General features: G+C 39.6%; 1 protein-coding gene across 1 annotated transcript in view; it reads right to left on the bottom strand.

Annotated features, from left to right (window-relative positions):
* The window catches only part of IMPG2 (interphotoreceptor matrix proteoglycan 2), a 51,295-nt gene that overhangs the window by 8,507 nt on the left and 16,493 nt on the right, over positions 1–26,295 (bottom strand). Inside the window, exons 4-15 of the mRNA XM_033086830.1 lie at positions 23,576–23,607; positions 23,454–23,477; positions 17,803–17,808; positions 14,519–14,565; positions 13,932–14,023; positions 12,516–12,677; positions 11,411–11,469; positions 10,109–10,126; positions 7,920–8,164; positions 7,206–7,288; positions 2,746–3,058; positions 671–2,322 (exon numbers count right to left, since the gene is read on the bottom strand). Coding sequence (XP_032942721.1) covers positions 671–2,322; positions 2,746–3,058; positions 7,206–7,288; positions 7,920–8,164; positions 10,109–10,126; positions 11,411–11,469; positions 12,516–12,677; positions 13,932–14,023; positions 14,519–14,565; positions 17,803–17,808; positions 23,454–23,477; positions 23,576–23,607 — 2,733 coding nt within the window. The remainder of the gene's footprint in view (positions 1–670; positions 2,323–2,745; positions 3,059–7,205; positions 7,289–7,919; positions 8,165–10,108; positions 10,127–11,410; positions 11,470–12,515; positions 12,678–13,931; positions 14,024–14,518; positions 14,566–17,802; positions 17,809–23,453; positions 23,478–23,575; positions 23,608–26,295) is intronic.

Below are 26,295 nucleotides of genomic sequence, written 5' to 3'. Positions count from 1 at the left end.
GCAAGGAGCTTCTAAAAATACGCAATTCAGAAACACAGTTCTCAGGACACACATTGTGTTCTCGTTTGATCTAAGTACCTGGAATACTTGCCATTTCACAGGGTTTTTCCATCAGGCATGTCCCCCTTCCCTCTCTGCTTTGTTCTCTTCATCTCTCACAACAGAATGTTTGTTTCAGTCAGAAGAGGGGAATTTCTCAGTTAAAATTTGGCAGTTATTGCTGTGTAACTCCTGAGGTTTTCCAAATCATCAGCCAGGTTAGGAATAGCTTATTCCCCTGAGCTACCTCTTACGTAGGACAGGTTGAATGTGTTGCATAAAAGTTATCTGCTCACACCCCAGGTTTTCTTGCATCTACCTCCCTATACACTAAATACAGAGCACTCTGGAAGCAAGTAGGGGGAGTGTAGTAGTGACTTCAGAGACACTGCAATATCTGTTGACGCCAGCAGAGTAGCTGATCCCTGGTGCTAAGGAGTTCTCCTTTAGAGAGACTATTATCTGAATAAAAAATGAACAGCATCCCACCACCCATTTCCAGACAGAATTTTCCCCACAGAGGGACTCCCAGTTTTGAGTTGTTCTCTGCAAAAGAGAGATGACTAAATATAATTTACCCACAGTTTTTGTCTATCTGGTAATGGACATTTAGCACAGAAGTGACTCTTACCAGTTCCAAGAATCGCTGCTCCAAGGCTTTGTATTCAGGGGAGTTTTTATTAAACAGGTCCTCTGAGAACATCATGTTGGTAACCCGAAGACTGAAGAACACAACTAGAGCTCGGGATGGGACAGTACTGCTGTAGTGAGTTTCATGTGTAGCCCAAGCCACACTGGCCATCTCTGTGGACTGGACACGAGTTGTTAGCTCCACGTGACTTTCAGTCATTCTCCTTCCCTCCTCAGTCAGCTCAGGAGAAAAGTGGACAGTGCTGACATGACCCAGGTCTACTGAAACATCCAGGACTCTTGTTGTTTCATGTCCCAGCTTTGTTGAGGTAGCCACAGACAATGATGGTGTGAATCCCGCAGAAGGGAGATGGGACGGAAGCTCTGCAGTGCTTGTTGTTACACTCACTGTTTGATAATCCATAACAGTGTTGAAGCTCATGGAAGTACGTGTGTCATGGTCTGTCCCATCCTGTCCAGCAAAGCCCTCTGGGGGGCTGGTGTGATCTGCAGAAGGAACTGCAGCTGAACCTTGAGTTGCTGCTGGCATTGCTGGTTGCACTGTCTGATCTAAGGAGGTTTCTGGTGCCCTGTCAATAGGCCAAACATCAGCTGGTTCCTTCGCTGCTAATCCAGGAGTGTCTTGGTCTGCCAGCGATGAATCTAGGGCTTGCTGCTCTTCTGGGGAAGTCTCAGGCTTTACCACAGAGGGATCCGCAGTCAGAATAGTTTCTAAAGAGATTGTGTCCAAGTGTTCTACTGTAGCAGCTTCTATTACATCCGGCTGCTTCACTGTGAATAGTTCTTCTACCACTGCCCTGTCTTCGCTTTGGTGTTCAACTACTTCAGGGATTATGTTCTGGCCTACACTAGACTCCTCAGGCTGCTCCATACTGACAGCACCTGTAGATGTGTGGAGACTATCTTCCACAGACAGATCTGTATATGGTGGTGAGACAGGGGCCTCTCCAGTTGGCATGACAAAAGAAGAATCATACATGCCCAGTGTTTCTGTCTGTGTAGATGGTTCCAGGGATGATGGCTCTTCTGTCTGTAACAGAGGTACTTGCGGAGTTGTAGTCTCTGGAAAGACAAATATTTCAGACTCATCAAGGAAATCTTTTATATTGACTTTCCCTTCATTCTCATCTTTGGAAAGATCATAATCTAATTTATTCCCATAGTTAAGAATATAGTCTAAAATCATGCCTTCGGGAATATCCTCAGTTTTGATTAACAAAGACTCATTGTCATCTTCAAGCCAACTATCAGGACCAGGGTAGAAAACTGGTTCCAGGGTTGCTTCTTCCCAAGGCCAGATACTTGATTCCATTTCTTTTCCTGAACCATCAAAAGCTGAACCAGACCCATCATCATATGTAACTCTATCTCCAAGAAATATATCAGTTTCGTCTTCCATAGGGGGAACTTCTAAGGGAAAAGGAATTTCTTCCACAGAGTCTGCACTGTCACTGCCCTCAGGACTACCTTGGATTACTTCTTCCTTCTCTTTGATATCAGTCTCTATGACTGATGAAGAGGCCACTGTTGGTGCAGAAAGCAGAGGAACAGCATAGTCATCAGTAGAAGGAGATTCTTCAGGCACAAGGTGAGAAGGAGTTAAAGGCAGAAGTTCTTCAGATATTTCAGTATCTTCAAACATTAAAAATAAAAACAATTTAACAATTAGAATTGCCTGTAGATCTGTGTTCCACATTTTCCATAATATATCCCGGCCTCTGTATGCCAGAGGCATAAGGACCCCTGTTAACCTCTCCTATTTCCATTCAGATATTCTATGGGCCAAGTCAAGACATACAAAATTACTTCTATGCTATTTAACAAGTGCCATGCACATATTTCCAGAAGAGAGAAACAGGCATTATTTGCTATTACAAGCATTTTACCTTGGTATATGGTTCTTGAATACATGCCTACACAAAAGGTAAAAACTGGCAGAGAAAGATATTTAATTTTTAGACCTTTCTGAAAACTCATTTTGGTGAACTATTATTTGGTAAGTATCAGGAAACACTGGTATCCAAATGTAAGCTTCAGCCAATGGCATTAACTTACCATCTAAAGAACTGGGAGATGAAAGCCATTCTGGAGAGTCCATAGAATCATGCTCTAACACTGGTACAGTGACTAAATGAGAAGTCTCTAAATTCAGCCCATCAGGTAAAGAAGTGACATCAACCTCTGAGGAAAGTGGGGCTTCAGGTGCCAAACCGGCCTCATAGTCAATGTTCTCTGGTCTTGGCTGGATTTCATTGTCACTGAGCTGCTCACTGTCTGAGGTGGAATCTGGTTTGGTGTAATCAAAGGGCAAGGCATTGCTGACAGTTGACTCATCTGCAGAAGGACGCTCAGCTAAAAAGGTGCTGTCCTGGAACATAAAGCCACTATTAATATTTCCACTATTACAGGGGAAACACTGATTGTCTGCATTGAGCTGAACACACAGAAGGGGTTAACAGCAGGCAGTGGCCAAGTCTGAGACTACTGCCTCTGAGGGAGCAATACACATCAGCAGGAGTGGCAAATACAGACCCTTGCTAATCTTGTGTAATACGCATGTAAAATGCACATCCTTCTGAAAAATGTCATGTCCAGTCACGTCCTTCAAAAGGGAAAGGAGCCATTCAGATTGCTTGGAATGCAGCACCCCTTAGGGTATTAAGAGATTTACCATCTATATGCAGCCCCATCTCCTTTCCTATGCTGAAAAAAGGAATCTGCCCATCTCCAACTAAATCAAAGATAAATGTTGTCTGCCTTTCTAAAGCCTGATGAGGTTCTAACAGCTGTTATTCATCAGCCACACACCAATACAATCATTCTAATATTCCAGTTACTATGATACATGGAACAGTGTAGAAAGTGAACTTTGATAGATGCATGCTCAGTCATCATTTACTGATATCTTTTAGTTTGTGGGTATGAGAACAACAAAGTCCAGAATGTAATGAAGAGCATTTAGAACCCAGAATAATTTAGTCTCAAAGCCAAGATACCTGTGCCGGAAAAAAAAAATCTATTAGCAGTAATGATGAGCAAAGTGCATGCAGAATGAATTTGTGAATTAGAAAATAATTAGAAAATAATGTCCAATTTCCACACCGCTTACTTACTATTCCAGGTCAGAATCATTAGTTGGTTTACAGTTAAAGTAGTCACCATATTTCATCTTTGAATATTAATCTCCTACTATGGCATCTGATGAGGCAATTATATTGGAAAAGACAATAAAGATATTAAGTTATTTGGTCAAGGCTATAAAAACAAGCTGATAGCCTAAAACTCATAAATTAGTACTTTACATGGACACCTGCCCACATATAAATGCCGTGCAGCAGTGGGATATAGACCAAAAACCCTGTAGGGCATGAAAAACTGCCAAGCAATTTCAAGAAGCAGCAATTTATTAAGGGCTAATAAACTTTCAATGGTGACAAGTTAAGTATGCAGTGAACACAGGTTTCTGTAATATGTATTGCGGTTCAAAACTGCTGTAATCACTTCTGTAGCTCACCATTCCTGTCAAATCTTTCTGTTGCTTGACCAGCAGGAATAACAGAAAGAATCCAAATACATTTCAATCTGAAATTTTACTCCCAGTTGAAATGTGGGTGAATTAAATTTTCAGCTTAATTCAAACTGCATTTGAATGCTTTGGAAACAGGCCAGTTAAGGTTTGGTTTTGTTTTTTTTTTCCTTAAAATTCCTGTTTGCATGTATTGATCACATTTAAAAATGCCAGTTTTTATGCCACCACAATCATGTCAAATTTTTAAATTTATATTGTAACAATCAGTTGAAAAGTATATATACACCATAGAGACATGTGCTCTAGTAATTTTATTTTTGGCAAGACTAACCACTATAAATAAAGCTGTAAAAAGAGTTACTGTACAAAATTAGAAATAAATTACACACATAAATTCCATAAAGAATTAATTAAGACTCCCAGAAATCACTCCTTGATACATTTATTTAATGTAAGCATTCAGTTGCCAGGGATTGCACTTCATCATTTATTTGAATGTGGATAAATGCTTCTATGGCAACTAACATTATTGAAAGATTCTGGTTACATGGCAATATATTGTACTAACAAGTTTAATATAATATTGGCTAGTTCTGGTTTTCACCAATGTAAAAGGCTTGCAAATATGATAGATGGCTCTAAACATAGAAGCCCTCTCCCTGATTTTTCATTTTCTGCTGCCAGAAAGGCATTTTATTCCTCAACCCAGAGCATTCCTTCTACCTGTTACAACTCACAACTCAACATTAACAACAAGAAAATATGGATTTCAAAAACTAGACTTGATTTTTGCTTCACTTTTAAAGAAAGTTGCAAAACTTGAATTAGTTGCACCATCTACTAGCAATTGGATGGTGAAATCATGACAGTTCCATGTTATGCCATGATACTGTTAGGTTAATACAAACCCAGCTTATTCTCAAGTCACCTAGGGAAAACTATAGCAAAATTCTTTTCCATAGGTAACAGTTCTACTTGAGAGCATCTACTTGAACCATAAAGGTTCAACATCTGTGGAAATAATTGATCAATTGTGCATTGCTTAAGCATATTTAGGATTTCCTTTTATTTATCTGAAGCTACTTTGCAAATTACCTGTGTATTGCAGATTGTACACAGCTCATTTGGGGATATACTTGATACCTTTTAGGTAATCAGAGTTTTTGACTGAAGGCATAGAAGTCTTTATTCATAGTTCATTATTAGAAAAATATAACTTCCACAATTTTTTGTCATAATAATTTTCCCCCAAACTGGCTTAAAATTTAATACTGCAACGCTACCACTATGCACATCTGTCAGAGTACAGAATAGTAGAATTCGCTGTATTACTAAAATAAAGATTTAAAACATTTTAGACTAGTTAGATGTCTCCAGTAAGACGCCTCCAGTAAAGAGAAAGCCCTTTTCTGAAAGTTCACTTAAATTCAAGCTTATCTAAACCATGTTTAATCCATTATGGCAAATCCACATCAATTTGTATTTTAGACATCAATCATAAGTTTTTAAAACTCAGTGAAAACTGAGTCATGAAATTAGGGACATTACACCTATGTCCATTCTAACAATATTTGCATTCTATGAAAGCAAATTTTGCTTGCTTAAAATTTTCAGAAGTTGGATAAAATTAAATGTGTCTGTGTTCATAACATTATCTCATGATGGACTGAGTGAGAACCTAGCATACAGCTCAAGTGGACCTGGATTTTAGGGCATGATCTGAGCTCATTTCTTGTTGAAAACACATCTGTGTTACAGAACAGCGTGGAGAGGAGAAACCAAGTGCCCAGACAATGATTCAGCACTCAGAAGACCTCTCTGTTGGCAGAACTGACCGACTTGATCTCAGCATTGCTGGCACCTAACTCAGTATCTTTGCATAAAGTCTCTTTGTACAGACATGGTCAGGGATACCAAGTTTCCTGTCCAACACAGAACTCTGATCTGTGTCTTGGATTATTCCAGAGGTAGTCAGAGGAGACAATTACAATTTGAAGACACAAAAAAGAAATCAGTGCCAATTACACTAATTTCATGATTACAAGCCGCACCGATTATAAGCCGCAATTCTGGGGTGTCAGCAACGTTTCATTTTTCCTCCATAAATAAGCCACACCGGATTGTAAGCCGCACTTTCATTCACAGCAGGGATCCGTGTGCAACTTTCACAAAGTTGCCAAATAGTAACAGAATTGTGGGATCACAGGGTTCACTGGCTCGGCCCTGCTCGGGGCGGCCACCAGGGAGCGGCCCCAGCCCCACTCGCCGCTGCCGCCGGGAGGCAGGGGAACGGCGTGCCCGGCCGGTGCCACCAGGAAGAGGGAGAGGGGCGTGCCCGGCCGGTGCCGCCGCCGCGCCCCCCGGGGCTGGGCAGCGCTGCCATTGCCCCGTCACTGCCCTGCCGACACCTGGGGCCGTGCGGGCTCCACCTCGGCTCAGGGCTGCTGCTGGCTTGGACTTCCGGGTTGGGAAATTTCCAAAATTTGTTCATATATAAGCCGCCCCTGAATGTAAGCCGCACTTCTGGTTTGGGAGCAAAATTTTAGTCAAAATGGTTCAGCTTACAATCGTGAAATTACTGTATTTTCCTCTGCTGGTATTAGGAGGATGGACATAATTTTAAAACCAAATTGAGAACTTCCTTTAAAAGAAATACAGTAACAAAAGGAGTTTATGAAACTTAGCGTTTTCTCTTCTAATGGCCAATTTTAATGTTTACCTCTATTTCTTTTTTCCAAAGAAAGGTAGAATCACATCTCTAGAGACATTTACAATCAAAATAAGATGACCACAGAAAACTGTTGGGCAGCAGACACCAGCACAAGAGATTTCACCAGTTTTTACTCCAATATTAGGTGAACCTTCATTAGTATTTATTCTGCATGAACAACAGGATAGAGAAGCTCTGGGTGTTGGCTACAATTCTACCTTTCTGAACTAAGTTGCTCAAATGTGTCCCAAGGCCACTGCTCAGAACCATACTCACATCGAACTCCGGGCGCTCCAGCACAACTGGATGCTCAGTAATCCAGGATGGGTCTTCCAATGTGGGGTGCAGTATTTCCTTCACTGTGGAAATAGAAACACTGGGGATCTAAAGGCTGCAGTAACAGTGTGAGAAAGTTGTGTTGGAAAACTGACTGAAAAACCCTCTCTGGTTTCATATTTGTAAGTAAAATCTCAAAAAGTTTGCCAGAGTGATTTTGTTTCTGGAAATGTCTCCAAAATCACTGACAGGAAGTGGAGGGGGAAAATGAGAACAAAGGGGTGACAGCACTCTTTCATCACCTCTAGCAGGATCATTCAATATTCAACAATAGTCTGGGTATTTCCTTTGTGCTGCCTAAGGCCAACACAGAGCTGTTAAGTTTGAGGTCACCCTGATGCAATGTGCACCATGTGAACCATGTTTTCCCCTTTTATTCTTATTGCGTAATTTTTGAAAGTATAACTGAAACTGCACACCACAAACCTCAATTTCAAAATAAAAATTAAAATAAAATGGGAGGGCTAAGCTAATGGATCAAGAATAGGATGCCAATGCTAAGGACTTGGCCTGGTTAAGATCTGAGCAAAACAGGCTATAACCTGATTGTGTTCTCTTTAATTTTTTCAGAGGACATCTGAACAATTCACCCATCTGAGATATATTTTATAAGTCAGATGTATGGCACACCAATGCATCATAATTAATACCCACCATTAGTAAGCTGAAGAGAGTTTGGGTCTAAAGAGATGGAAGCATTTTCAAGCAGAGCATTTTTCTGGAGGATCTCAGCAATATAATCTCGGAAATCACTGATGGTGTACACAACTGTTGGATTATCCTCTATGCCCATGAAGGAGTTGTCCTCCACCTTGTTTGAATGAAGGTTAATCAGGTCCCAGGTGGCATTGCTGATGGCTTTTCCATCAAATGTGACAGCATAGTGAACTTCCACCCCACTTCAGTTGCACAAAGAGAAAGTAAACAGATGAGAAATGCCAGGTTTTCCTAAGCAAGTAAACACTGTATTTTTTCACAGGGGCCCACATCAATGTCCCTTTTAATATAAAAATACATGGCTTTAAAGGATTAATAAAAACTACTTGATTCTTTGATTCTTTTCACAAAGTTCTCAAGGGAAATGCTACTGAAAACTGGCATCTGGTCTGGTCCCAATCCCGCGTTTCTACTAGTGAATGGTAGACAGACCACAAGCAGACCAAAACACTGACTTTCTGCAAGCATTATTAGTGGGTCCACCAGCATGCAGTGGTGACAGTGGTGATTTTAAGGTCATGCCAATTATAGGAACAGCTCTAAAGTATGAAAATAGGCAGAAAAAACAGGTTGTATATAGTAGAAAGCTACAGTAGCAAGTGAGAGCCCTAATCTCTGTCACTGTGCAGTGCTAATCTGCTTGAAAGAATGCTTTTAATAGCGATTAAATAGCATTTAATTAATCTTATAATTGGGAAAATTTATCTAGACTCATTTGATCATTTATTCTATAACTTGGTTTTGTATCAGTGTACAGTTTAGGGGGTTGTTTCATATTAACTCTCCTCCATTTCCTTAATTTTCTTTTCCTGAATACATCGGGAGGTCTTTTCCACATGAAAGCTTAGGCTGCAATCAGATTTACTATACACTGGGCATAAGCACAAGGGAACTTTACAAGATATAACACATTTTGGCTGTGGACAGAACACAGGAAGAAAATTAACCTATGAAGCATTAGAAAAATGTGCTGTGAATACAGGTTTTCCTGATCCACAGAGCTGGATTGGATTTCCAGAATGATGTCTCTGCTCAGAGAAGTCTTTAAAGCCCCAGTGCCAGATGCAACAGAGACAATCCACAAACACACTGACTGAACCCAGGAGCCTGGGTTTTGCTGCTGGCTCTATCATTGACATTTCCTCTGACTGTCAGCAGAGGAAATTAAAAAGGACAGCAGTCATGAAAAGGCACAGCAAAGATGGAACAGAATATGCTCCTCAAACATAACATTTAGCTCTAGTTGTCACAGAATGACAACTGTGCTGTCATTCGTAATTCCTAACAAATAACTATTAGACCATCCTCTTTCTGGAAAGAGCTAAATATCTGGTGCCTGGAACATGGCCCTTGTGAACAGTTGCATATAGTTTGTGAAGAGATTTGTGTTTCTAACCTTTCTTGAAAAGTTAGAATGCTCATTCTCTTTATTCTCTTTAAACTTGTTCACTGAAACTGGCTGTGCTGAGATACACAGAACAAATTAATACATTTAGTAAATTAAGGCTGCAGAGTTCTTTTTCTGTCTTGTGACATTCTTAGCATACTAATGAAGGAAAATTCTGGATTCTTAACTTGCATATGTTTCATGTGAAACAAGTCCAGACTAATCCCATGTTCTGCTAAAGAATATTTATTACAGTTCTGCTAAGATCTGCAGTACCTCAGGCCTTGAAGCTATGCCAACAGCCTTTGCTGGAGAACTGTGGGTTTCTTATCTTCAATTTCAGTAACAGTAATAATAATAATAATAATCCCACGTCTATTCAAGACTTTGCTGCAAATGTATGAAGACTTTGAGTCATTGTTAAGGAATTTTGTTTTCTTCACAGAAGAGACTCATACACAAGGTACCCCACTAGCTGACTTGTGTTTAGGATGATTTTTCCTGAGGGTTTTTTCTTATTATTAGGACTTAAATATTTAGGTTTATCATTAATAAAAACAGATCAGTTACTTGCAGTTTCTGAGAGAACCCTCTCTCACAATATTTATGTTAGATAACTATCTTGCTCTGAAACTACAGATCTACAAACAAAACTACAAATCCCAAAAACCAATGTTTTTGCTAAATATGTTTTTCCCATCTGTATTATGACAATATCTATTAAAAAAGTTCTCTTTACCTGTCTTCCTCGGAAGGGCTGATTATAAAAACAAAACAGAATAGCAAAACCTATTAAATCAATGTCATAATTTCCTTTAAATCTTAAAACTTTAACAAGTTTGCTTTGGTATTCTACAGGGCACATCAATTTGAAAACATACAGGAAAATCCTTTTAAGTTGCATAGTTATTCATAGTTATTCAGCTACGTAACAAATTGTTCTGCTTTTCCTGAACTATTTCCTATTGATCCCAAGGAATTAGCAGAGTCACCTCAGATTATTATAAATAATGCAGTTAAATTGCTGTCAGTACCAAGAAGATATAGGCTCACTTATTCTACCTAAAGGTTTAATTTACAAGCAACGGCTTTTTGTCATGCACAGCAGAGAACAGTCTTTGCCACAAATACCAGCCTTTTATTTGTCTTCTCAAATTAACCAAGTGCTTGCAAACCTATTAGACTGCAAATACCAAGATGGAAGGTTTTGCTACCTTCCAGGCTGAAAAAGGGACACAGCCAAGGGCTCCAACCACAAAACCTCTCTCACTACAGCTGCTTTGTTACCTACATGTATGCTAGTTAAAATACCCCAGGCAATAAATTCTAAGAAACACAGATTACAGTCTCAAAAAAAACACAATTTGGATTAACTAATGAACACACTCATTAGATTCTAAGTTATTTTCAGTCCGTTCAAGGAAAAAAAAAAATCAGTTTGTGAGCCCTGTACTCCAAAAGTCAGACATTTTACATTTGATGTGTTAATTTAACAAATTAACTTTAAATGTCACTCCGAGGCACAAATGGGTTTGAGTGAATCAGGTCTCTAAAATATATTTATAAGAATACAGAGTTAAAACATTCCATATCATTTATCAAACTATCCTCCACCTTTTTTTGGTCCAAGAGAGAGACTTTTACACATCTCAAACACTAAGTCTTAGAGCCATCCCAAATTAAGAATTTGAAAAAGAAATTTAAATATCCCACATTTTTCCAAAAAGATTTCTGTGTCCTTCCTTGTTTAATACTTGGACATATTAGAAGTAGCAGATAGGAATATATCTTTAAATTTTAGGATAGAATCTTGAACAAGAATGCCATGTCTTAAAATGACAGCAAACATTTCATGTGAAATTCACTTGAGAATGCAAGAAAGAAAAACAAAATTAGTCCTGTATGTTTGTTTCAGTTGCATATATAGAGGTACCAAGTATGGCAGCACTCGGTTAATCCATCCTAGGAGTTCCCACACACATGCCTGACCTCCTGCCAAGCATCATGTTCAAACACCATATATGCATCTGTATCTTTTTACCTGTAATCCAGGATATGGATGTTTTTGTATCCAGGTAGTCCTTCAAATACTCTTTTAATCTATTTTGAGGAAAAACAAAAAAATTAACACAGATTCCATTCACTTCTGCTCTTGTAGTGAAAAATCAGGAAGTGTTTCTAGCATTTTCCAAAGAAGTATCTGAGCTGTTATATCTAAGAGGTGAAAAACAGTTAAATATTCTTTCCTCTATGGAAGAGTAGTTTTGGTGACATTGTTTCATTATTAGAAAAAGGGGAAATAACAAGTATGAACTATAACATCCAGTGTTCCCCAAGAAGTGTAAACATTCCAAGTAGAGAAATGGAAAGACTGCCAAGATAATCAACTGTGCTACAGGAGACAAAACCAAGACAGAGAATACTGAAAGTTCATGCTGGTTTAGAAATATTTTTGCTTCCAAAGATCCTTGCCAATTAAGGATTATTTTTTACTCTGTAAATTCTTGTTCCCCTTCCCCATCTCCTTATTTTTAAACTGTCTCAGGTGAGACAAACAATCACAGTGCTGCTCACTTTTGTTTTCCAAGATCTTATTTATTCAACCTTAGAGAAAACCAGGCAAGGGATCAAAGGAGTGGAACATCCATGCGCCAGGTGGACTCTGTCCCATATGACATTTTTTACACACACATACACCATGATATTGCTACTTGAACTCACAACTAGGAAAACTAAGATGTCTAGCCTATGCTAGCAACTTGTGACAGTCATGGTGATGCTTTTTGTCTGCAGTGATGAGTTCATCTCTTTCCCATCTGGCCCAGGATCTGGCATGAGGTTAGGTCCCCCAGTAAAAAGGGAACTAACCCTAACTAAATGGGGCTAAGAAGGAGGCAAAGCTAGAGAAAAGATTAGCCTCTCGGTAAGCAACCATATGACAGCCTAGATGCCTCTGCAAAGAGAAAAGAAAGACGTACACCCTGCCCCCAAAATATGATGGTAATATAATTACCACCATTATAGACAAAAAACAAATATTGGAAACAACAGGGACACAAAAATTAGGAGCCCTGGCACAGATGCTTTTTGCTGCTATTTTTTTGCAGGGCTAGCAAAAGGGAAAAGGAATTAGGGAAGGGAATCACCTGAGAAATGAATCGTTCAGACAGCAGTTGATACTCAGCAGCAGATGGGTCCTTCAGCTCCTCACTGTATTGTTCACTAACAACCAAAATGTTGAACTCAATCATCTGCTCAGTTACAGGTCTGACTAGCTTTTCATCCTGCTTCTTTATCTCATTATTGATCTGAAAGGGAAGGAAGAAGGGAGAGAAGAGAAACACTTAATGACATGTGGATGCTGCAGTCCAAAGCACAGTGTGCTCACTACAGTTTGCCTTGCACTGTAAAGGAGTGCTTGTGAAGCCGCAGGGACAGAGGCAGCAGCTAATGAGGCAGTCTGCTAAGCAAGAACACTTCCTGACAATTCTCATATTGAAGTTAATTCTGTTTTCAATTTGGACACCTTCAATGTAAGTCCATCCCATTGACCTCAGGTACAAAGGGAAGTACAGATGTGTGGGATGTTCACTACGCAATTTAAAGTGCAAGCATGGCCACTCAAACATCTCACTTGAGTCCTGTCAGCCTAGGCTGATTTACCCCAAATTTACTCATTTATCACAAGGCTCCTACTTACTGTCCAGCTGGAAGACAAGCTACCTTTGCCAAGTTCTGCATTCAGAGGAATACCCTGCACTGTTCAGCCTCAGGAGGTGAAGGATCCCCCCAGATATACAATGGGCACTGGGAATGGGAGCTCTGCTGAGCTAAAGCAGTGGGCTTCAACTGCTGTGCCTACAGCTGCCCAAAAAGCCCCAGAGCAGTCCAGTGCATCAGGGATGCATGGAGCTATAATGCTTGCCACAGGCAGCAGTAAATGCCAAGTTTTAATCCAATCTGAATGACTGAGCATGCTTTCTGCTTACATCCCTAGTATGTTTTAAACAGCATACTATTCCTTGTGGCATACCAAAAGACATCAGGAAAAAAAAATAATAAAAAATTGTCTGGGTGGGAAGAGAAGGCTGGCTTGTTAACTTTAGTCAAATGTCTTTTGCTAGAAGTTTTGTTGCTTTTTTCCTGTTATAAAGGAAGAAAAGAGTCAGCAAAACAGATCTTTTCAACAAAACTGCAGCCTAAGTTATGCATCATGCAGGAAACAGAAAAAGCTTTCTCCAGAAAGTGTACCTGCCATCAGTGAGCAACTTCTACATTGTTTAGGAAGCCTCTGGAATTATTTTGTTAAATTCTCTTTCTGGCCCTCACATGTTTTTTTCATGGGATAACTTGGTCCAAAGACCATAAGGATACATTACTTAAAGTTAGTTAGCATTTGAGAGATACACATTTAGCAGGCATACACATAGTGCTATCATTCAGCTGTTTGCAACACCATGTAGTTTTAAATAATTTATCAGCCCCCCAAAACCTGGTACAGCCAACACAGAAAGTGCAGAAGATGAGTTTTGCTCAATCTTGAAATGAAAAAGCCCACTCACTGTGGTGTCTACATTGTCATGCTCCTGGATGGTATCACCCACAGGACTCTCGATGGAGACCTCATGAGGGGGAGGAACATTGGCAGCTGCATCTAAGTTTGAAAGAGAACAGTATTATTTTGATTGGGTTTGGTTTTTGTTTTTTGGGGTTTTTTGTTTTGTTGGGTTTTTTGTTTTGTTTTGTTTTTTGGGTTTTTTTGCATACCCACAGAAGCAGTTCAGCAAGCATAAACCAATAATCTAATTTGATTCCTATTCCCATCATCATGCCAGCAACAGCACAGGAGATACAGAAGAGCCTGAGAAGTATCAAATATACTAATCAGAATAAGTTGCTAACATTCTGCCTAAGCAGATGTATTTTTGGAAACATGAACTTAAGTGCAGTAAAAACAGCACAGAATTAATTTCTTGATTTTCATGATTCATGAAATAAAAAAATCTTGGCACATAACATGATCTCCAGATTATAAATGGCATTCTAGAGGTGGAAAAATTCAGGGCTCTTTCTGAAATCCAAACACATGAATTTCTCAATTTTCTGGTAATTCAGAATCAGCCTTAACAGCAATTAGATAAAAACTGACCTCTCAGTGTGGTAACATCAGCATCCAAAGGTGGAGTAGGAGTCCCACTAGATAAAAAACAAGTCAGAAATTGAAGCTGGATATGGTAAGATAAATGCAGTAGCTTTTGATATTTCTGTGATTCGGATACTACACCAAGAGGCACATGTGCAGAAGAAATTTTTCATGGTACTCTTTTGCTCATAACTTCATAAAAATTAGGCTTTGCAGTACTTCAGTTATATTTTGCAACTTAGATTTTGGGCCACTTGCATCATGCAACTCATCATGTGTGTCTCTGCGTTGCTAACCCTCTTATATCCCAAATGACCTGAAGTCCCATACAAAGATACATTTTGCCTTCTAGCAGTTCTATAAAGAAATAAAGAGATAAAACACAAAGATAACTGATAATATCCCAAAAAAAAGCTCAGTTTTTAAAATACTCCCCAGTGCACTAAAACACCATAGCTGTGCTGAAATCACTGCAAGAACATGGGTTCTTGTAATCATTAATTTTAATCTGCTTATTTGGAAATCTTCAAACCACATCAGTTTCCAAATCCAGTCATGGGATTCACACACACATATAAAACAACTCTAGGCCAAATGTGAAAAAAAATTCGAAAGAAAAATCACATGAAGACTGTCAGCCTGAAGAAAAACTAACAGCTTTGACACAACTCTTACAGTAAACCCAAGATGCTTGGAGCCAATTCCATGAGCCTGGAGCAACTGCCAAGTTACCAAGAGTGGAAGACATGCTCTGACAGAAACAAGTCTTTCCTGAACAAAGGGAGAATTATTTTTTGAGTTTGTCGTATTGTTAATATATACAGCACAAGCTGTAGGACTGGGAGTTTAAGTGCTGGAGAGAAATTGAACATGAAAATTACTGAAGTTAATTGTATTGAGAAATTTCTCACTTCTAAAGGATCTTCTTATTGTGCCATGAAACACACACTGCAGCAGGTCTTCACTCTGATATATGCAACGTCAGCCACAGCTCCTGGTTTGCCAGGTTTGTTTTATGATTCACATTCTCTACAACTGGTCTTGCAGTCCATCCTGAAGCAAAACTACTCTCAAAGTTGTTATCTTGCCTCCTTCAGGCTGTATAGTCAGTCTTTGTATTACTCAAAGAAAGTCTCCCAGCACCAGCCAGACAACCTGATCCACAGTTACATTCTACAGATACCAGAGCACCAGCATATGATCAGACACCATACTTTCACTGAGTTAATACCTGAAATACTTTCTCTGCCCCTCACAGACACATAATTATGTGCCAATAAACAGACCTGAAGGCAAACCTGAAGAACTTTTAATTCAAGCCAATAATCTTTTCACTCATCCTTTCCCAGAAGCACAGTCTAATCCTCCACATCATGATTAACTATACCAAAATATAGTTCAGGGAATGTTAAAACTGACAGGGTGAGATCTCCACAACAACTCTAAAATATTAACAAAAAAAACCAAACAACTTCCAGATGAATAAATCAGAAAATATTTATTCAAGAGTTTAAACAGTACCTTCATGTATTTCCTTGCACAAATAAAATCAATGAGCTCCATGCAAGCATTGAAGTGTAGTTGTATCTGCTTCCATCTCATGGACACCTGTTTTCAGCCAGTACACTGCAAAACTACTTTTGAGTTTGCCAATTCTTTGACAAAATCAGTAAATCTTTGAAGCATTTCCAAGACTGGAAAATTTTACTAAAAAGTGTAATTTAGACAAGATAGCATCTCTTAAGGGTAATTTCTTAAGAATGCTTATTATGTTTTAGAGGGATTTAGTTTCCTTACTAAAAAGGAAATTCATCATCTTAGAACTGTAATAAAAACTACTGCTTAATTATTAATTGGTCTGATGAAACATTTTCCAATTAAGTTCACCTAGCTTCAAGATGCCTCTTTTATCAGTTTTGATAGGAAGGATATAATACCTATACCAGAGTGTCACCAAATTACAGCATCAGAGCATTTTAGTACCTCCTGTTTAATGTCCAGAGCAAGAATGACTCTACTTTTCAGAAGAGATGAACCAGTCTGGGATTTTATTTCTTACAAACTGTTCAGTGTAACTAGGGTCAGAATATAAACTCAAGAAAAGCAAAGCAGTGAACAGTAAAACTCTGCTACAGGATTTTTAATGTTCTGGTCGGTTCAAACCTATGTATATAGCCATAGCCGAGTCTTGTATCCACCACCTTTTCTAAAGAAGAGGACCAGAAGAAACATGATTTACCATGGTAAGTCCTGATCCCAACCTGAGACTCATGGCACTTGATCCAGGTGGCCACAGGTTGGTGCCCAGGTACTCCTGACCTCCAGCTACTGCCCCAAAAGGCACAGGATCCCACATCATCCCTACCAGCCTTCTGCAGTGTGTGCTGCAACTCAGGGCATCTCAAAAGGACCAAAATCACTCTCTGACCAACCGAGCACCCAATTCTGGGGGCCAAGGGCCAGACACCCACCCAGCCACTCCCTCACTCCCTCCATCTCCATAAGACAGGGGATAAACACGACGAAAAGTTTCTGCATTGAAATAAGGCCGGGAAGATCGCTTACCAATGACCTCCATGGGAAAATCAGACTCAGCTTTGAGAAAACTAAATTATTGCATATTTAAGTACATTTGGATAGTGAGAAGCAGACAAACATTAAAACACCACTTCTTCACCCTTTCCCAGGCTCAACCTCACTCTGGACTCCCCTACCCAGTCCAGGCTCTGCAGGGGCAGCAGCTCCTTCAGGAAAGGTCTGCTTGCTCCAGTCCGAGCCCTCCCTCAGCTGCAGGGAATACATAATTTGTCATGGTGGAGTGCCTTTGGCCTTGGCATTCCCCATGCCACTGTTTCTCATTCTTTTTGCTCTCTCTTCCTCCCTCTGTGCTGTGTTTCCGCCCTTTCACACACAGGCTTTCCCCGAGCTGCCACTGCCACGAGTGTGGGGTTCAACCCTGCCCATCAAAGCCATCTGGGACCACCTTGGGACAGCCCCAGACCCCCCCAGACTGGAGACCACTCAACTAAGCTGCTTGAGTTTTCAAAGGAAAAATCCTCAAAGCAGACAAGAAACCCCAAACAAAATGCTGTGGTATAAATCATACTTTCAAAAGAGAAGCAGTTTACAAATGGAAAGGCCTAATACATTTCACAAGTTCTAGATCAGATTACTGGTTATAGACATCAAAGTTAAGTTCTCCAAGTTTCAGAAGTCCAAGAGGACTTTCTCTGTCGCTGACCCCAACAAATCGCAGCTCTCCAACAGGGCACTTCTGTCACAGGCATTACCTCGAGCTCTGCTGTAGCCACATGGTGACAACCACAGCCCATGGGGCAGCCTTGGTAGTGCTGAAAGGCGAGGTGAGAGTAGGGCCAGGGTCAAGGTGAGGGTTACGGGTGTGTAGCAAACACAGCTCCTCAAGCAACAACCGACCACACTCTTTGTCAAGGCCGGGTAATATATTCTTACTGGTGCTGAGGGGCTTTTAAACACAAGTCCTCAGCAGCTAACAAATTTTCTGACAGAATTCCAGTGCACAGCTGGCTGAAAATTAAAAACCAAGCACTTAAACATCACCTGCTAAAACCCTAACAAATCTAACCAAACCAGTCAAGCACCAAAATTTGGTCAAATGATCAGTTACCACTTTTTTTCAAGAGGATGAAAATACAATTTTAAAGCTACTATGCTGCAACCAAGCTCACTTTACGCACAACACTGGTTTTTCATTACTTCACCAGAATGATAAGGTTTGCTTTCTTTTTGCTTTTTACTACCACTTAGCACTTTTCAAATGCCTACTTTATTATCACTTAAAAAAACATTAATTTACTGGGCACCTCTAAGGAAGTCACTCAAAATGCACATGGCAATGCATATACTGAATTGTCTGAATACATCACTTTTCACGGTAAACACAGATTCAAATTCACACTCACTTGCACCACTTCAAATACACAGGATTTTTTATGGTTTTGCCCCAGGATTACTTCAGGGCCCACACTTGATTTTTAATTCTACCTACACAAACAAGCCACTCCAAGTAGAGGGACTGTACTCCAACAAGAGTTTATTGTGAATTTGAGACACAGACACATGAAATGGAATTTCCATTGTCCTACCTGCATGAGTGTTTCCCTGGATCATCTTGGCTGAGCAGTAAGCAAAATATAAAAACATACACATATGTATGGAGAGGCAGGAAGGAATACAGACAAGCAGATGTCTAAGCACCAGAACAAACAGCACTGCACTTGTGTTTCCATGGCAGAAACAAGCGGTTTCAGATCACACAGCTCTGTTAGACACCAGGATCTAGGCAGGTGTAAGACAAGATCCATAAGGGCCTAGGAAGCTGATCTGAAGCTAAGAGTGCTTATGGACAGCCTATACATATTAATACAGCAATCACAGCTCACAACTACAGCCCACATTCCCCTTTTTTCAAGGCCCAGATACGTACTTCTGTGTGACATCAGTCATATCAGGAGAAGACTTGACAAGTTCCAGTACAACAAAGCATAAACAGAGTTCCACTGAATCATAGACCTAAACTGGTTCTTTATGTGCAGCCATACTGTGCTATTAAGGAAAAACAACACTCTGGACCTGTCAGATGGGCCAGTGATACCATTTCACAGCTCCCCATGAAGTTCTATGAGGCATCGTTTAGATTTTTCTCTGCATTTTTATTCGAGGTTTAAGACAAACCCAACTCCATGGTTGAAGATAATAAAATCTTCAGATTTGTACTATATGTTCTGGACATCCAGTTTATCCATTATTTATAAGATTGTTGGTCAGCTTGAATGATCTGAAGTCTAACTGGCTATATCAAGCACTTCTTTTTCTTGAACAATATTACTTCAATTCTCATATTGCACAAAGGAGAGAATTTTATTGTCTGATTTTCTCATTTTTAAATATTTCAATCACACAGCCTTGAATTAACTAGCACACAATTTAAGAAATATTTTTATGCAATTTCAGAATGCAAGACAAAGCCTTGACTTCAGATTCTCTTCCTTTTAATATCTACATGCATTTATATTAATTTTCATTTAGGTAGTTCCTGAATTTTCAACTCTTTTGGTTCTAATAAATCAGGGCAAACTTTTCATATTTGCTACCAGACAGTAGAGAGCACAAAAGAAAACATACAACTGAAAAGGAGCAGTGTGGAACTCTTCACATGTGGTAAAGTTGGGCAGATGATTAAAAAATTCTGAAACTAGCAATATCCCTGCCAAGTCCACATGCAAACAGTAAAGAAACTCAGCTATGTTTCCATGTCACTGCCGACAGAACTGCTGAACTGATGAAATGATCCCAGCACAGACTCTTACTCTTTCATGAAGCACATTTAAATAAACAGTACAAAAGCCAAATCATCAACCATTGCTATAACTGCTGATAAAGTATGGATTCTATATTTGCCAATGTATTTTGAGGCAGAGAACAGAGACAGAACACAGGAGGTCTGGACAAGATTTACTGCAACTAATTTCAGTAAGTTTAGAATCAGCAAGCACCATGAGAAAGGACACGTCTCTACATATTTCATTTTACATTAAAAAATGCTTCTGAAGAAGTGAAAAAGAAGTGTGTTATATTCCTCCTTTTCAACTTTCCTATGCTCTTTATCTGTTCCTCAGCATGCTGTTGTGCATGCAGCACTCCAGCAAGGCTATGACAAAAGCTTTTGTTTTCCTCTGCAACAATTTTGTGCTACATCTTTGCTTTCAGCTGACTCTCCGGATGTGGCTTTAGATCCCCCAGGAATTAGACAAAAGGACTGTCCTACTGTCAAGAGACAGACTTCAACATTAAGAGACAGAATTCCATTATATGAAGTGCCTGTGGCCTACTGAACAAAGCAATCAGGAAAAATCTTTAGCTGATGTAGTGCTCTGACACTTCCAGTTGGGGCAAAAACTCTACAGTGTCCACTGCACTGGTCTGTACACATCTGGATTTTGTCTCTTATATTGCTTTTCCTTTTGAGCTTTTCTCCTTGGTGGTACTTAGTTTAATCCCTCAGTTCCTGAAAAGGCCAGGGTAGCTGAGCATTTAACCTATGTGAATGCATGCTCTAAACCTTACGGGAACAAACCTTCCTCCTGCTGTTATATCACTGTCAGTAATGCCAGACTGGGAGTTATTCCAGGAACTGAACTACAAGAGCACAAGGCATTTTTCTGTAGGCTACATTAAAACTATCCCAGCATTTAACTAGATGAAATCAGCTTTTTCCAGCTAGAGAGAGACACCATATTGACATCCAGGTAGAACTATATGAGGTGTATTAAACTGCTCAAGTCACAGCTTCAATTCTATAGTTGTTTATAACTTTCAGCGCAATTTTGATTTGATTTAGAGAGGTAGTATAGTTAAAATGATGAACAGATCTCAAGCGCCTGTCTTCCACTCCAGATCAATCCCAAATTAAGAAATTGTTTCAAAGAAAAAAATTGTTTCAGAGGAAAGAGATTGCTCAAAGTTTATGGAATAGTTTCTTGTGTGGGGACTATGCTCTTGAACCTATGGCAAAATTTCTCTTGTTCTTATCAGTGGGAAAACAGACAAAGAAATATGCCCAGTGCCAGGCCTCCAAAGTGAACTGGCTGCTTCTGCACAGTCATCAGAGACAACTGGAGTTCACCACAGGACAAATCAGACTTCAGCCACACCCTCACTTCAAGGCACCATCCGCAGAAGCCTGTCCTTCCCTAGCAACATGGGAATCTCACCTGAACATCTCAACTAGATACTTTTAATATTTAGATAATGAGGACAGTCCTGCCATCCCTCGAGACAAGACCAGAGCAGTTGTGCATTCTGACACAAGTGGCACAGCTGGATGACAAATCAGCTGTGTTCAGATTCTAGCATTGCCCTGCACTGGACCAGCCTCTCTCTGCACATGTGGGCCAGCAGGTGAGTACAGCAATGCCCAGGAGAGGACAGAACTCCACTCACTTTTCCTTTCTGCAGGAGGGACTTGACACTGACACCGAATTTCCCATCCCACGCCCTAGAGGCTGATCGTGGTCCTGGGTTGGGCACTTAGGCTAATTTCTTACAGAACATTTTTAGAAGTACATTTATTCTGATCTTTACTGGGAGGTCTGGTTATTTTTTTCAGGGAATAATGTTGGCTGTTGGCAGTATTGGGATGGTTGGCTTACTCCTCTTGGGGCAAGACACTGAGTTAGATAAGTCATCATCTACCCATGACAGAAAATCACAGTTTTGCGTTTTATAGGACTGTGGCATACCAACTCCACATCTTAAACCATGAACACTCTAAGATGTCCAGAATAGTCTTAGAGTAAGTTTGGATTTTATAATGGAAAAATTATTTCTACTAATTTCTCCTGAAGTCCAATTACCCAGGGCAAGTCTATCTATTTCTGTCACTGTTTCAGTACTCTATCACCCTCTTTATGCTATAAAACACTACAATTTCCAAGCACAAGACAAACAACAAATTATAGACAAAAATATACAGTAAACACAAAGTTTAAACTAATGGCAATAACCAGGATCCCAGCCTAAAGCTACAAACAATCTGAAGCAATACATACTGAAATAAAAGCAGTGTCTTTCTGAGACAGACAGAGAACAGTCCCACAGTGAACTGAGTCTGGTAAAATTTGCCAGTTGTCTACCGGAACCCCTTTTATGTTGCCATGAAACACTTCATAAGATGGCTCTTGGAAAAGTACAACATGTATCACTCTGATCCACCTTTCAATCAAAAGTTGGGCTTTTTCCCAACTTTTTGGGCACTGTTCCTTTGCTTAGCTCAGTACATGCAGACTCTAGATGCATTGACTCCAAGTCCTCTCGTGTATCTCCACATTTATTAGATTTCCCAAACGATCACACAGAGGGATGCAGTAGATTTTCAAACTCAAACTTCTTCAGAACAGATGGACACTACCCAGCTGACCTGGAGGCTTTCAGGGGGAGCCCTTGTCAAAGGAGCACTCAGCTCCACAGGACAGAGAGAAAGCAATCTTTTAGGAATCGCTTTTGCCATTATCATCTCACATTACTAATTTTAACATATGCTGTGGTTATGAAATCACTATGAGGATACCTAATTTGAGAAGTTGGGGGTTTTCCTAAGAAGTCTGTTAAATTATTATTCTTCCTGGTATTTTAATTGATCATATTTAGCATAGCTTTATGTGGCCTGTAAAACAGAATTGAACCTGCTAGTTTTCAGAGGAGTTCAGCACCAGATTGTTTGGGTTTGAATTACCCTAAAAATAACAGCTTAGATTAAGTTCTGAGTAGCAATGGAGCAATAATAAATTCAACTTGCTTTCAGTTCAATAAAAGACATGAAAATAATAGGTCAAGTTCAGGTTTGCTTTGGTACAAGGATGCCACAAATGAGGCTTTATTGCCTCATTAAAAGTGTGAGGAGCTCAAAAAAACAATTCCCTTGAAACTATTTATAGAACACATCCCTTGAAAGTCTTATAAAATAGCATTTCAAAATACTCCTTTTCTTTTTGTTTTTGTAATGATGAGCAGGACTACCTGGAAGCCTTTGGGAAAGATTTTCAAGACAACCAGAGCACTTACAAGTAACTATGGACACATCTCTTTCCCAGAATAGATTTCCCCCACTAAACCTCTTCAGGTAAATAGGCTGTGTCTGTGCCTGGCAGCCCGACAACCAACAAGGTGATGACACACTTAAGCAGAAGTACAAGCCTCAGATTGGCTGAGATATTTTCAGCATGCCAACCATGCCAGGACAGAGGTTCACATGCAACCACCAGAGCTCTCCACCACACTTTTCTATACATCCTTTTGCACAAAGGTGAATTTTGCTCATTTTCAGCACACCGATCAATGCCAGCAGCAGCAAGAGCCAGAGAAACAACCTATCACTAGACTTTATAAAGGGAAAATTACTTACCCACACGACCAATCAGCACAGGAACTGACAAGACAAAGAGAGAAAAGATTACAAAACGTCACAGCTCAGCCCTGTTGTCATCTCCAGAGAGAATAAAATGCAAGGAGAATACAGATACTCACCTGCCCATTGCTTCCTTTGTATAGGCCAGTTTCTGGAAAACAAAAACAAATCCTAAATATATTTGAGTAATAAAAGGAGAAAGAAATTGAAATGCAGTTTATGCCACTTTATATCCTTCTGCATGCTGAAATAATTCTATTTTCTGTACTGTCATTTGTTAAGTTCAAAATTCAACAAGTTAACAAAGTCCCTACTGGAAAGGAAATATGTCTGACATTTCCAAAATACAACTGAAACTCAACATCAGACAGAGCATTAGGTTTGTCAGAAGTGCTCTACATTTCTACATTTTCCTGCAGTGTTCTGCAGGTACAGCATTCTTCCATTTTAGAGGATGCCAACAATAAGAATCTTTTAAGCAAGCAGTCTTCAGAAATTCAGTATTACTTCTGCTACTTGTCTATAGATTTAAAACCATCTTTTGAAAATAAAGCTACAGCTTAAAATACTACAGCAGGATTAATCTGATGACTTTGTTTATGGTAGTGGCAGGGATTTTTCATGTACGGCCGTAAAAAGACTAAGAAAGGCTACACAGTTCTTTTTTTTCATCAAAATTCTCATGGTATTAGTGCCATAAGTTCTAGAAGAGAGTCAGAGACACTTCTGTGAGGAACACCACAAGAAGTGGAGGAAGTCCTGAGAAATAACAGGACCTGTTGAGAAAAAATGCTATATCCTGCTGGTGTACCAGTATAAAGAGAGTATAAAATACTTACAGAAAATTATCATCCATCCACAAAATTTCTATTTCTCTGTTTCAGAGGATCAAAAAGGGATTGTTTGGCAGACTGCTTATTGAGCTATCTTTCTTTGTATAATCTATGTAGTATATTTTTCAGTAAAAACAAAATCAACTCAAGTATCTCCTTTGAAATTAAATTACCATTAGCATTAAACATACTATTTCCACTTTGCAAACTTCTCTGAAAAACATCCATATGTATTCAGTGACCTAAGGACTCTCACTCTAAGCTATCCTGATGGTTTTTCTTGTGAAGAAGGGTTGAAAAGACAAAAGAGACCTTTTGAGCAGGTTAGCCTGTTCATTCTCCTCACCTGTGTTTCCCTGTGTTTTTAGGAAAGTGAAGAAATTCAGCTGAATTGATTTTATTATTGATTTTATTATTAAATTATTGATTTGGAGCCATGTCAGTGAGTAGCCTTCTCTTCCTCCTAGGACATGTGGGCATTGTGATCACAGCTAGAATGGCAGACAGCTTGGATACCAGCCCGAGCAGGGCTTGCCAAAACACTAATTTCAGTCAGGTTGCCTTTCAGCATGTTCTTTGACCAACATTTATTATATACAACTACATTTAATGAAGCATTTGGAGATTCTTTAGTATGAAAAACTAAGACACAGCAAGACTAGTTTCAAGTCACAAAGAAACAAGGTAGTCTACAGTGGAAACTAACTTAAGGCCATTAAAACTGTGTTAGACTTTGGGTAGTTTTTTAAGGGATCATTATGCTGATCTACACAGTGCCTGTATATTCACCCCTAGTGCACTGGGATCTAAAAGCAAGAGAGAGATCTATTCTTTCTACAAGATTTTGAAAAGTTATCTGTAAGTAGTAGCTCAGTAAAAAGTGTTTGTTCAGTAGAAAGGAGATGTTCTTCCACACTCAGCCAGTCAGGATGATTTGTAGGTGCTGTTAAAACCAACCCTGGTTATTACCCCTCACATATCTTTTCAATATCCAGTGCTGGTCTGTAGCCAGCAGCTTTACTCACTGCTCCTCAAAGGCCCCTGAGAGCACAGCTCAGTGCAGTCCTGACCACTTCCTAGAGCAAAGAAATAGGGACACCTCAGTGAGGGATGCCTGGGCCAAAACTCTGTTACAGGACAATCTGAGGAGCTGGTGGCTCCCAAGTTCCCTAAGTCTGGGTCCCTGGACTTAACCAATATGTCTCGTTATTTCCAAGTCATCTGTTCACAAATTATAAGCAGAACTTTTAAGAACCAAACCCGAAATGTCAAATTATTATTTTAATGGCCAAAGTCTAGAATAAGAAACACTACACACTCTCCAGAGCCACATTTTTAATACAGCATCAAATTACTAAATTGTCATATAACTTCATAGTAAACTAGCACCCTCTATTGCTAAAGAAGCATGGTCTGCAATAGTTTGTAGTGTGACTGCCTTCCTCTCTCTCAAATGTTTAATTTGCTTTCCAGCCTGGGTGGGGGAAGCACTGACATATTTGAACTCCATGGCAAACATCACCATTTCCCTCTAATTAGAAGCCAAGGGCTCTAGAGCTCCAATACTGGCTTGCTTAATCATTTAGGACAGAATAGCCCTTGCCAAAACACCTCACCTCTCTGACAGTTCCTTCATTAAGATGGAGTTAGAAATTAACCTACTGCACACAGACTGCAAGGATTATTTAATGTCTTCACCCTTTCAATACTTGAAGTGATCTATAAATACTTCTCCATAACAGCAGCAGCCACACCAAAGCTAAAGGGAGCTTTTACTCACTGAAGCTGTCTCTGGCAGGTGCTTTGTACAAAATTAGGTCTCTTGAAGAGGGACCTTCCTGACATTATTTTACTAGCTCTGCTAATGCTGGGAGCTGAGTTTTGTGTCCATTGCTCCAGTGCTCACCTTTCTCAACAGTTACTTTACATAATGAAAAGTTAGCATGAATTAATAAAAATACATTAAACAGCAGCAACAACAATACAACAAATCACAACCAGGTGAG

This window comes from Catharus ustulatus, chromosome 2 (assembly GCF_009819885.2).
Source record: "Catharus ustulatus isolate bCatUst1 chromosome 2, bCatUst1.pri.v2, whole genome shotgun sequence".
NCBI lineage: Eukaryota > Metazoa > Chordata > Aves > Passeriformes > Turdidae > Catharus > Catharus ustulatus.
This window is presented reverse-complemented; position numbering and strand designations above follow the sequence as displayed.